Raw genomic sequence first — 12,101 nt, 5'->3', positions numbered from 1 at the left:
ATAGCTCATATAGTTACAGAGTTACTGGGAACTGGCTTTAGGGGTTTTGTGCAACCCCCAAATTTCAGATGAAAATACAAATGCAGACCGTTTAGTTGCCCTGGGCATCAGCCGCAAGTGGAGCATCTCTACGTGTCCCCCAGAGTCAGGAATGTGGGTTTCTCAGCCAGAGGCGTGCTCTACTGGCTCTAGTTCTCACTTAGGAGGGCAGGCAGTGACCACACCTGGGTGTGGCTGTATCTCTGAGCAGGGAGGCTGGAGGTTTTGAGCTAGTCCTAGATAGGTTTCCATCCTGAACGTTGTGTCTCAGGTGTACTAGAAGCCTGTCTTCCCAACAGACACCTGACACACCTGCTTTTACAGTCAGCAGGTGAAGATCCTTTGAAAAAAGTGGTCATACTAACATTTTCAGAAGCATTCAATCATTGTGTAACTTTAAGAGTCAATAGGAAGATAGGAAAGGATAGTGCTTCCTTTCCCAAACTGAGTGAACTGGTGACCTTGGAAGACATGTTTTTCTGAAATGTCTGTACAGGCCACCCTTCTCAAATGCAAGGTGTAATTAAATGATTCCTTCAGCAATGGCAACAGCTGTGGGAGAAAATGCCACAGGTGGTAGGGTCTTACAGGTCCAAATCCAATGTTCTTAAAATTTTGAGAGGCCAGTTTTAATTTCATGGCTTACAACATAATTAAAAGAGATAAATAATTGCAGGCTTAATATCTCTACCAGCCAATTAAGAACTTATGTATAGCTACTAGGAATGAAGAAGGCGGCACTCGTGAAACAGCATTATCCAAGGCTCTGTGACAGCTGGTTGTGGGAACTACACCGTATAGAGAGGCCGTATCTATGGAGATGGAATGAAATTCTAAGGTTCTGTTGGAATGATTCCCACAATAGACTCTTGATTGGTAAAATATGGAAGCCTTTCATTCTTATCCTGCTTTATTAGAGAAACCATCTGCATTAACAAAAGATGCATCTACTCAATGGAGCAGTTTCTGAGAGGTCCCTGGTCACTGTGAGCCTTATAGTTACAGGATTAATTGTTGCTGGGAGACTAGTGTGTTTCCCGCTGCCTCTTCCCTGGGCTGCCCTTAACACGGCTCTTCCGGCCCCCTAGTGGCACCTCTGCCTTCAGGGTGCATGCCCTGCACCTCGCATGGCCAGGCCTGCCTGGATGGTTGTGATTCCTCAGGTTGTATTACAGGCTATGCCAGCTACTGATCATTTGTTTTTGTTTACCTTGTGTTTTTGTTTCTCCTGGCTAGTGGGTGGGCTTCATCTGCTGATGTGAGTACTATTCTAGGTACTGGGCCTAGTGAAGGAGAAGACAAACACCCCAGCTTTCGTGAAGCTCTTCTCTGTTGCGGTTTTCTAACCTGCTTTTCAGAGGTGTGAAATTGCAGGTAACCCCTAGTTGCCACTTTATCCGGGGAACATTGGCATCTGAACGCCAATTGAGTGTGTAGGTATTTTAAGCTGTCTGCATTGTATTCCCATCAAAGTCCACTCTTTTGTACAAACCGTGTTTGTGTGTGGCTTTGCAGGATTGCAGCCTGTGGGAGGAGCAAACGCTGACCTGCTCTTGGCTGCAGGTTCTCTGTGTCTGCGTGCCATGAAGGCTCCTGGAGGTTGAGACGACTTTGGCACACTTGGGGGATCTGCTCTTCCACCACCCCCCCTCCCATTCTTTTTTCTTTTTCTTTCTTTCTTTTTTTTCTTTTTTTTTAGATGGAGTCTCTGTCACCAGGCTGGAGTGCAGTGGCGCAATCTCTGTTCAATGCAACCTCCGCCTCCTGGGTTCTAGTGATTCTCCTGCCTCAGCCTCCCCAGTAGCTGGGACTACAGGCACTCGCCACCACGCCTGGCTAATGTTTGTATTTTTAGTAGTATTTATTCAGCATGTTGGCCAGGACGGTCTCGATCTCTTGACCTCGTGATCCACCCGCCTCGGCCTCCCAAAGTGCTGGGATTACAGGCATGAGCCACCATGCCCAGCCCTTTTTTTTTTTCTCTCTTTTTTTCAAAAGATGCCCTGCTTACACACTGATCTCTTAAAAGTGCATGCCTGAGTCATAGTGAAAGTGGAGCCTGGCCCGTGGAAGATTTTTTAAAGCTTTGAATGGATAAGACTAAAATCCACCATTGAATGCCTCTGGTCTTAAAGCACTTGTATTTGAAGAATGCTTTTGGCCTCCTACCTAATCAGACTTCTGACTACCCCCCATCCCCGCAACTACACAAATCACACTGTTCTGTTTCTCTCCCACATACTAATTTCAGAAATCGGGTTTCTCATTCTGTACATTAGCATCTTTGTAGAATAATCCAGATATCATATATACAGTATAATCAAAAATGACTCGCGGGCCTCTAAAACTAGAGCTAATTCAAGCTGCAAAGCTCCATTCTCCCTATTTTTAAATGTTTATATGAAAGAGGTATTTAGCACTGAAAGTTGCTATTTGTGGTGTATATTCTTTGGCCCAGAAATAATTCTAAGTATCTGAGTTAACCAGAAATACACACAAAAATGCATTTGTGAGTATGTTAATTGTGGTATTCATGATAGGAAGGAAAAGGGAAGCAGCCCAGACAGCTGCAGGGAATTTGGTTAGGCGAATCGTAATACAGCCATAGGGCAGAGGAAAGATTGTTTTGAAATTAACTGATAGGACATTTCTGCCATGGTAAATGAATAAAGCAAGGTGTAACAGTGATTTGTTAGAATCCTTTTTGGTAAAAACATTCTTAAACACGAGAAGCCGTTCAGACACATGGAGCTGCTTGTTGTAAGAAGTGAGTCTTGCTAGGATTTGGAGGCGGAGGTGCTTGTGCAGCGTGGGTATGACATGGGGCATTCGCATCTCCACGGTACAGAGAATGGTCATCTTGGAAGTGAAGTGCCCGTGTAGCTTTAGCTTCACATTTCTAACGCTTTCTGTATTTTGGTGTAATTATTTTACTGTATTTTGGTGCTCAGATCAAATGCCACTCTGGGACAGTGCTGACAGACTAGTCTTGAGTCTCTTAGCCTTTACATTATTTTTTTGTTAATGGAAATAGTGGATTTTTTTTTTCAATCAGGATTGTTTTAATTGTATGTAAATTTAAGAATTGTCTTAGTATTAAAAAAAAAATCTGCTGAATTTGAAAATGGAGTTTAGAATTGTTTCCAGGTTATATAACCACTTCATGTCTTCTAAATGTCCAGAAAATTAGAATTTTTGCCATCAAGTAAATCTATAATAGGCATCTGAAATTCCATGACCTTAAAATCTGCACATGTCAAGAAATTTTTTTGATTGTGGAAAAGTTTTTCAGTTGTGTGCTTAAGCTCATTAGTGACCTGTCGATTTTTTTTATGTGATTGTTTAAAGTGTTCAGTGCTCACACAAAATAATGTAAACTGTGTGTCTGAACACTTATCTTGTTACAGACAAAGGAATCTGAAATAGTCTTTGTTTTCTGTGCAGCTCAAAGCTTGGATTCTGCCGTGCCACTCACGAATGGCGACACAGAAGACGATGCTGACAAAATGCACGTTGATAGGGAGTTTGCTGTTGTAACAGGTGGGAGTGGACAGTTTCCTGTTAGCTGCAACAACAATCCAATGGTTGAAGACACCAAACAGCAGGAGAGTGGTTCTGTTGGACCAAAAGAAATAGAAATATATACTGTGTCAGCAATGCAGACCCCCTGTCGTTGCAGGAATCAGTATGCATATTATTTCTAACATAAGTTTTTCTCAGATGTTTTGCACTTTGTTGTCCAGTGTCTTTTTAAAAATGTTATACTATAATTTGCATATCTTGGGCAAGTTTGTAGATACAAGAAGTGTTTTGGGTATATTCTATGGACATGAAAAATGTAAGTGCAATCTTTATTCTGATTTGAAGCTGTTGCTTAATGTGCCTTGCTTATTTTTAATGAGGTTTGCATTTTTAATTTTCTGACATATGGCCTTTGGGTGAATATACCGAACATGCTACAGTTAATATTTTCAAACCAATATACCACAAAGAGGACGACTAGCAGTAAACACTGAGAAACTAGTAAATGTGGTTCTGACTCAGCCCGGTCACTCCAGCATGGAATCTTTTACCCAGGACTTGGTTGCTCTGGTTTCTGTGGTCTTCATTCTGAGTCTGTTAAAATGGTAAACACTGTGTTTCACAACACACATTTCATACATTAATGTTTTTAGTATATTAAAACAGTATTCCTGTTTCCAATTTTTAAAAAGCAGAAGCAGCTCAGTTCTTATAGCATTTAGAATATCTAAAATGATTTGTCCATTTAGCTATTGCTTTTTTATTCAGGTGACTACAAAAACATTTTTAGCCATTCTCTTAACATGTATGAATATTTAGAAGTAGATTTTTTTTAAGTTTATTATGTCTTTATGCAAATTCTTCACTGGGGATGAAAAAAAAAGTATGTATATTGTTTCCCAAACCCACATGAAAAAAATCATTTGTATTCACTAAACTTAAAAGAAAATGTGTTCATCTTTCTGGAAGCTACAGAATTGCTGTGGTCACCTTCTTCCCAGTAGAGAAATTCAGATCAGTTAGTATATTTAAAATAATAGGTTTTCTGTCGTCAGGGGCTATTTGACCTTAGCTAAAGATCCATAACAAAACTCAAATCCTGCTTTTTTTAAAAGTGACCTTGCTACCTTCTTTTGAATAGGCAGAAGTGGCCACCTTTTATTCCTCAGACATTAGTTATTTGTTAAACTTTATCCAAGCTGGAACATACTTCTGAAAAACCCAGCCCATCCCGTCTACCAGATGTCGAGTCCATACACCCTGTGTTTCCCGTCATTTGATTTATGACACTCTGACTGAGTAGGCAATGTGTTAAATCACTAGAGATGACTCAAGGCTTTCCTTGTGGGACATGGCACTCCACGTCCACTGGAAGCTTGAGGGAGCTGCCTTCACAGTCCTTTGAGAATCAGACCAAAAGTCAGGCTGCTCTCCTTTAAACACTTAAGTAACTTCAAATTTTTGTTCTGCCAAAATTATTTCCAAGAATTCTACATTTTTGAACAACTGTGTACAGCTGTCTTTGCATTTTAAATGCCCCTAGTTTGAGACTCGGGAGGGTCAAGTGTCCCCACCCCTGGAAAGGGCTCGGATAGGAGGGCGCTTGCCTCTAAATCCTGATCTTCTCTGTGGGGTTGGCTGGAAGAGAATTAGGATCTTGTCTGAAACCTCATCCCCAGCATTGTGTTTGGATGTTCGTGGGATCCGAGGGCTGGCCGGGCAGACAGAAGGGAAGTGCGGGTCTTGGCTGGCAGCTGGGAGCAGAGGAAGGGAGAGCATTGGAGGTCATGATGTGCGTGCTCTGCCTCAGTAGGTCTGAGGTGCCCGCTGTTGTTATGCTTAGTTTTATTAGATTCTCTGTAACAACATGAGCTTACCAACCAGCCTTGATTTTGAGATTAAATAATTGAACAGATTAACTGGGCACTGAAGTAAAATTCTACCTACTTTATTCTCTTAGTAAAAACTATACACACAATAAACAACTGTCAAGGTTGCCATCATATTTGAGTTTTGTCACCTAGGAAAACATTGTTTATACTTTGTTTTTGAAAAAATTCATATGAATTTCCCCTGGGAATAACTTGTTTTATTTCAGTTTTTATTTTCTATTTAGTCCTTGAAACACTTGTTTTCTAGTCTAGGATTTTAGCCAAATAGAAAAGCTATCATTTAATTTTGGGGGAAAAAATCTATTGTCCTATGAAGAATTTATAGCAATTATTAAACTATGTTGCTTAAATATAAAAAAAAAGGATGATTAATGGAATATTTAGATAATGTTTCCATTCACTGAACAAGCCGTGATCCTTTATTGGCAGGAAGACTTGCAGGACATATCAGAAGCCTCTGTCAGGTTTACAGGAGGTGAGATGGAGGGGAAGCCCTCTATGGGAAGAGTCCCATGGTGTGTGACATGTTAGGGTAATCGGATGTATTTAAGCTGCGTCCTTATTCTAAAAGTTATTAGAACTGAGCTCTTCTAGATTGAATAACATGCTTTGCTTTGGTAGTGAAGAACATTGAGATAAAATCTAGTATTACCGAGTTAGAGAGAATTTTAGATCATCCCTTATACTGTTATGTGAATTCCTGTGAACATGAATATTACTGATTCTCAAGTTCCAGTATACAGAAGAATAACTTGTCATTGCCTGTCCTGGTGTACCCAGATGTTCCATGATGGACATCTTATCCCATAAGACGTCTCCGTCCTGATAGATGTCTGTATATGCAGATTACACTACCAACATTTTTTCCAGCAAAGGTGGTTTTTGAAAGTAACCTAATGAAACCCTGGCTGCCATGGTCATTTTAATTGCTGGACTGAGAAGAAGCGACTCTGCGTTGTGCTGTTGGCCCAGGCCTGCATGCCTGAGGACTGTTGGCCGTTACAGTTCCTTGCTGTGGTCGCCGGTCTCTCTGTATTCTGCCAGTGCTGTCATGTGGCATTTGGCAGAAGTACTACGTAGATTTCTGTGCTACTGAAAAAAATAAAAATAAAAACGGTGGTTCCTTTTAATAGCCCTGATTTGAGACTTAGGAGAGGGTCAAGAGTCCCTACCTGATTTATGAGGAGAGAAGATTTTTAAAAAACCTTATGTGATGCTGTCATATATAGTTCAAAGAGCTTCCTTAATTCATTTCATTTACCTTTTTTTCCATTTTCGCTTGAGAACTAGAGAAGTTTGTGTTCTGTTGGAACCCTCTGTAGAACACTTTACACTCAGTTCTGATGGACCTTTTCAGGGGCGATTTTTTAAAAACCGCTCTCGAAAGTAGTCTTAAAATGAGAGCACTTTATTGATGGCTTTTCAGGACTGTGTTGGTATTTTTCATGCAGTGTATTTGTCAGCTTACATTTTTTCAGTTGAGCTACCTGATGCTACTGACACACATATGGTTTTCCTATCTTACCAGGCAGATACTACTGTTAACGTTTTAATAGTAAGTCTACTTATGCACATTGATTTTACTTTGAAAAAAGAACTGGTTTAAAAGGAAAAAAAAGAAACTAAAATTCTTTAAAATTGTAATGGCAATGAAGCATTTTATAGTTTCTCCTCCCTCATTGGTTCTGAATTTTGGTGACAGGTGTATTTCTTAATGCAGATATGAAAAACAGTAGCTCCGTATCGAATACATTGACAAATGGATGTGTCATCAATGGACATTTGGACTTCCCCTCCACGACCCCGCTCAGTGGGATGGAAAGCAGGAATGGCCAGTGCTTGACAGGAACTAACGGAATTAGCAGTGGATTAGCCCCAGGACAGCCGTTTCCAAGTAGCCAGGGTTCTCTCTGCATTAGTGGGACTGAGGAGCCAGAGAAGACCCTGAGAGCTAACCCTGAGTTGTGTGGTTCTCTGCACCTGAACGGGAGTCCAAGTAGCTGCATAGCCAGTAGGCCTTCCTGGGTGGAAGACATTGGGGATAACCTGTACTATGGACACTACCACGGGTTTGGGGACACTGCTGAAAGCATCCCAGAACTGAACAGTGTGGTCGAGCATTCCAAGTCCGTGAAGGTGCAGGAGCGGTACGACAGTGCCGTGCTGGGCACCATGCACCTGCACCACGGCTCCTAGAGACGCTGACCTGGCTCTCGGAAACGCAGGAGTCCTTCCTGGTAGCCAGCTCAGAATACCCATGTAGCAGCAACTTGAACGAATGTCACAACTTGTACTTTTTTTTTATACTTCAACTTTCTGAAAAAGTAAACTTCGACAAGTTCCCAGCAACTGCTTGTTTGTGCATGAGTAGGGCTTACTAAGTGCATAGATGTTTCTACAGTGAGGTGTCCTTTTTATAAGGTGCACTTTTGGAGTTTTTCTGATGCCAATCTCAACATTGTCTTTTTAATACTGTCACCAGATATTGCCATTTTTGTTTTTGTTAAAAGATTATATGATCAAGATAAATTGGGGTGGTAAATGAGGTGCCTGGTAATTTATCTCTTTGCACATGGGCATCATTTTAAAAAGCTTGCTTCCACTGTTTTCTGTAGAATTTGACGGAACACAGCTATTTCCCTATGCAAGGTACAGCCTTACAAAGATTTCTGCAGTGATTTGTGTGAAGAAGAGAACGTTTGTCTTTTTCAATGAAGCTTTGCAGATCACCATGTGGTTGAAGGTTTTAGTTGTAGACACAGTGGTCCCTCCTTAATGACGAAGATCACCGCCTTGGGCTTCATGGAAAACAGGCCCAGCCTGGGGCTGCGTTCGGATTTATTGTTTTTATTCCACATTTCCTACTTGGTCTCTGGAAATTCTACCACATGTAACAGATTCCTTTATATGTAGTGGAAGTTACCATTTGTAGGAACTGTCAGGTCAACATATTTAACTGACTGTTGACATGTATTTTCTTTTTTCCTTGTTTTTTGTTTTTTGGGGTTTTCTGCTTTAAGATATATACCACTATGTATATCCAGTTAACTGAGAGAATTTTGACTCTCATAATAAAACTGCATTAAGTTTTTGATTTTGTAGAAATTAGCTTTTGTCTAGGCAACTAGTGGTTATACTCTGCAAATACTGTAATGAATTTTTACTTTTTTGATTTTTGTAATAAAAATTGGTGCAGATAAAATGTCAAATGAACAAACCAGTGTTCTAAGAGTGTTACTAACATTTTGTTCTAAAACTGTCCTTCACAAATTGAATAAAAAACTCTCACACTCAGTGTGTCCTTGGGGTTTCTCTCTGGGCTTGGGGGCCAGCGGGTTGTGGATATCTGTGGAAGGAATGGGAAGGGAGGAGAGGTTTACTATTGTTTCATTTTGCTTATAAGATTTTACTTGACTTTTCTGACACTCTTCATACGGTGTTTTTTCTATTTTTGAGTTTCTACTCTAGTTTTATGGGCACTGTTGGCACTGAACCTCTGTGGAGGAAGGATGAATTGCATGTCAGTTCAGTATTGTGCCTGGGTGCTTATTTTCATAAAAGACAGCAACCATAATGTTCTACACTTCTTTGGTTTTAGCAACTGTTAATTAATGTAAGCCTTTTAGGAATATGAATTGCAGTTATAAATAGCACCAAAATAGGCATTCTGGCATGCCTACATATGCAATTTAAAACATTCACTGCATCATGCATATTCTTGTAAAAACTTAATAGACCACAATGTGGGAGCATTACGCTTTGGAAGTTTTGCAAAAATTACAGTAAGAACAGGAAGAGAATGCATGGCGCTGTCCAGGCCACCGCCCCCCATCCTATGGCAGACACTAGTAATCAAGCTTAGAACTGAGATTTGGCCTCAGACTGATCCAAGAAGCCACCCACACTACTGAGTTTTTAAGAGAGATGAAACTTGATGCCATCCCGTTTGGACTGTTTTCTAAGGTATTCCAGATGTTCTATAGTGACTTAATTATTTGCTGAAAAACATTGTGAATCTCTGAAAACACAGTAAACATACTTTTGATTAGTCTTGAATTTTTGGACAGAAGATGACTGCTTAGGAACAAAAATGTTGCATAGAACCTAGAGTAGGGCAACATCCACACTTGAGTGGATGATTGAAGTAGTTTGTCATATTCTAGTTTAGAGTCATTTACACCAGTATATTCAGTTCTTATTTAGAGATACATAAGGAAATGGTGATGATGGAATTGCTTTCATGCCTGGAATTTGCTTCAAAACATAAAAATATGAGTGGAGCCCATGATCCCTGGTGAGTGGAGACAAGGATCAAACACAACTGGTGCGGGCTGTGATGTTAAATCTGGGTGGTGGGTATGTGAAGGTGCGTTAGTCTGTGTATTTTGTATTTATTTGAGACAAGTTTTTTTGGGGTTTTTTTTTCAGGACTTGAAGAAAAAATGCTCTATTAAAAAATATGGTTGTCATTTTAACATTGAGAATAAGCTTAGGTTTTTCTGTGTCCACCAGAATTGACGTTTATACTGACTGCAAGAATAGCTCGCTGAGTCTTAGCCTTTTTGGCCTGAAGATACTTTCCCATGCATGCATTCTTTTGTACTAGTAGAAACAATTGGAAAATGAAATAAAGCCCATTTACAGTGACACCCAAACCATGGCATACCTATGAAAATATCTTAACAAAAGATGTTCAAGGCCTCTACGCTGAAAACTATAAAACATTACTCAGAGATAGAATACCTAAATAAATTTTTGGTTGAAGTATGTGGAGAAAATATGGCCTTACACAGATAGGTAATTGGAAAAAGGGATATTTGAATCGTCTTTGCAGTTAATTGTGAGTACTTGATACCATGCCCAAACTCTGTAGTGGTCGTGGGGCAGGAGAACAGGAAGTTAGGGTAACCAAGGGCTAAGGCATAAGCAAAAGAACAGCAGGTACAGCCAGTTCTAGGCAAGATTAGGCAGCACTCAGACCACAGCCTCCTACCTGTGATAACAAGACAGTCTCCACTTCAGCCTCTGATTGGTTGCAGGCTAATCTTTCATAGGGTGCAGCCAATTGGAGGCCTCTAAAGGTCACCTAGGGGTGTTACCAAATTCTTTTAGATTAGTAAAAACCCTAAAGGGGGGACTGTTGAGCCTGGCTCAAGTTGGCTCCCACTCTGGAGGGTACTTTTGCTACAATAAATCTGCGCTTTTTTTGCTTCTTTTGTTGTTTACTTCTTTTGTTGCTTTGTGTGTTTGGTTCCATTCTTTATTCAGCTGCACCAGGAACCTGGACAACTAGCAGTCAAGACCTTCCATTCAGTAACAGTAGTTTCCTAAAGGCTAGTTGCAATGTTGAATCAGGATCCACATCAGTGAGCTTCTTGTATCGTTACTGTAGAGTCCATCTTTCGCTGAGAATGGACCTTTAACCCATGCATAATTTTTTATGCATTACTTGGGAAATATTTTTTAATTGAGTTCTGCAAGTCTTTCAAATGTTGAAACTTTTCATTAATATTAAAACATTGATAACCAGCCAGGTGCGGTGGCTCACGCCCGTAATCCCAGCACTTTGGGAGGCCGAGGCAGGTGGATCATGAGGTCAGGAGATAGAGACCATCCTGGCTAACAAGGTGAAACCCCATCTCTACTAAAAATACAAAAAAAAAATAGCTGGGTGTGGTGGTACGCACCTGTAATCCCAGCTACTGGGGAGGCTGAGGCAGGAGAATCGCTTGAACCTGGGAGGCAGAGGTTGCAGTGAGCCAAGATCACGCCACTGCACTCGAACCTGGGCAACAGAGCAAGACTCCGTCTCAAAAAAATAAAAATAAAACATTGATCACCAATAATCTCATGAAAGTCAAAAGTTGGAAGTTGTCAAGCTCATGGTACTGGATACAAGTTTTACAACATCCTGATTTTTGCTGAAAAACTCAAATTTTATTGTTGGACACAAATACTGTCAGTTTTCCTTGAAGTAGAAGACTCACTTGGTTAATTTTTTGGTTTTTTAAAATTGAGACGGGGTCTCACTCTGTCGCACAAGCTGAAGTGCAGTGATGCGATTTTGGCTCCTTGCAGCCTTGACTTCCTGGGCTCAAGGGATCCTCCTGACTCAGCCTTGAAGGTAGCTGGGACTCCAGTCGTGCACCACCATGCCCGGCAATTTTTTTTTTTTTTTGGGGGGGGGGATGGGGTCTCATTATTTTACCCAGGTTGTCTCAAACTCCTGACCTCAAGCAATCCGCCCACCTTGGCCTCCTAAAGTGCGGGGATTACAGGCTTGAGCCACTGCATTACAACCTGGTTATTTTTTTTAATCACATAGCTTGTCAATCATTATTTCAAATGAAAATGACGTTTCTGAAAAAGTGACTGGATACACTTATCGCACAATCAGCCAGAGCCGTGCTTTTCCTGGAGACAGCTGTACACGACAAATCCTTCATGCACACTTCCCTTTACATCACAGAGAACGTGTGCTGTCAAAATTTACTCATGTTTACAGCATTGAGGGCATTCTTCAGTGAAACTGGGTTTTTTTCTTTTTTTTGACGCACAGCAGTGAAGAATATGAAGGTGATCAGGCCGGGGCGGTTTTTGCTAAGGTGCTAGTAGCTTTACCCACCATTTCTTTTGAACCCTCAGTGC

General features: G+C 40.8%; 1 protein-coding gene across 3 annotated transcripts in view; it reads left to right on the top strand.

The window, feature by feature from the left end:
• ANKRD10 (ankyrin repeat domain 10) overlaps nt 1-8,747 on the top strand; it is a 36,709-nt gene extending 27,962 nt beyond the window's left edge. The window contains exons 5-6 of one of the 3 annotated variants that reach the window (XM_034936991.3): nt 3,484-3,579; nt 7,174-8,747. In XM_034936991.3, coding sequence (XP_034792882.1) covers nt 3,484-3,579; nt 7,174-7,649 — 572 coding nt within the window. In that variant the 3' untranslated portion in view covers nt 7,650-8,747. Of the gene's footprint in view, nt 1-3,483; nt 3,725-7,173 lie in introns of those variants that run through there. The other 2 variants (XM_034936993.3, XR_004666021.3) reach the window with 2 other exon arrangements.
• The last annotated feature ends 3,354 nt before the right edge of the window (nt 8,748-12,101 follow it).

This window comes from Pan paniscus, chromosome 14 (assembly GCF_029289425.2).
Source record: "Pan paniscus chromosome 14, NHGRI_mPanPan1-v2.0_pri, whole genome shotgun sequence".
NCBI lineage: Eukaryota > Metazoa > Chordata > Mammalia > Primates > Hominidae > Pan > Pan paniscus.
The sequence above is the reverse complement of the archived record's forward strand: the minus strand, read 5'-3'. Positions and strand labels throughout refer to the sequence as shown.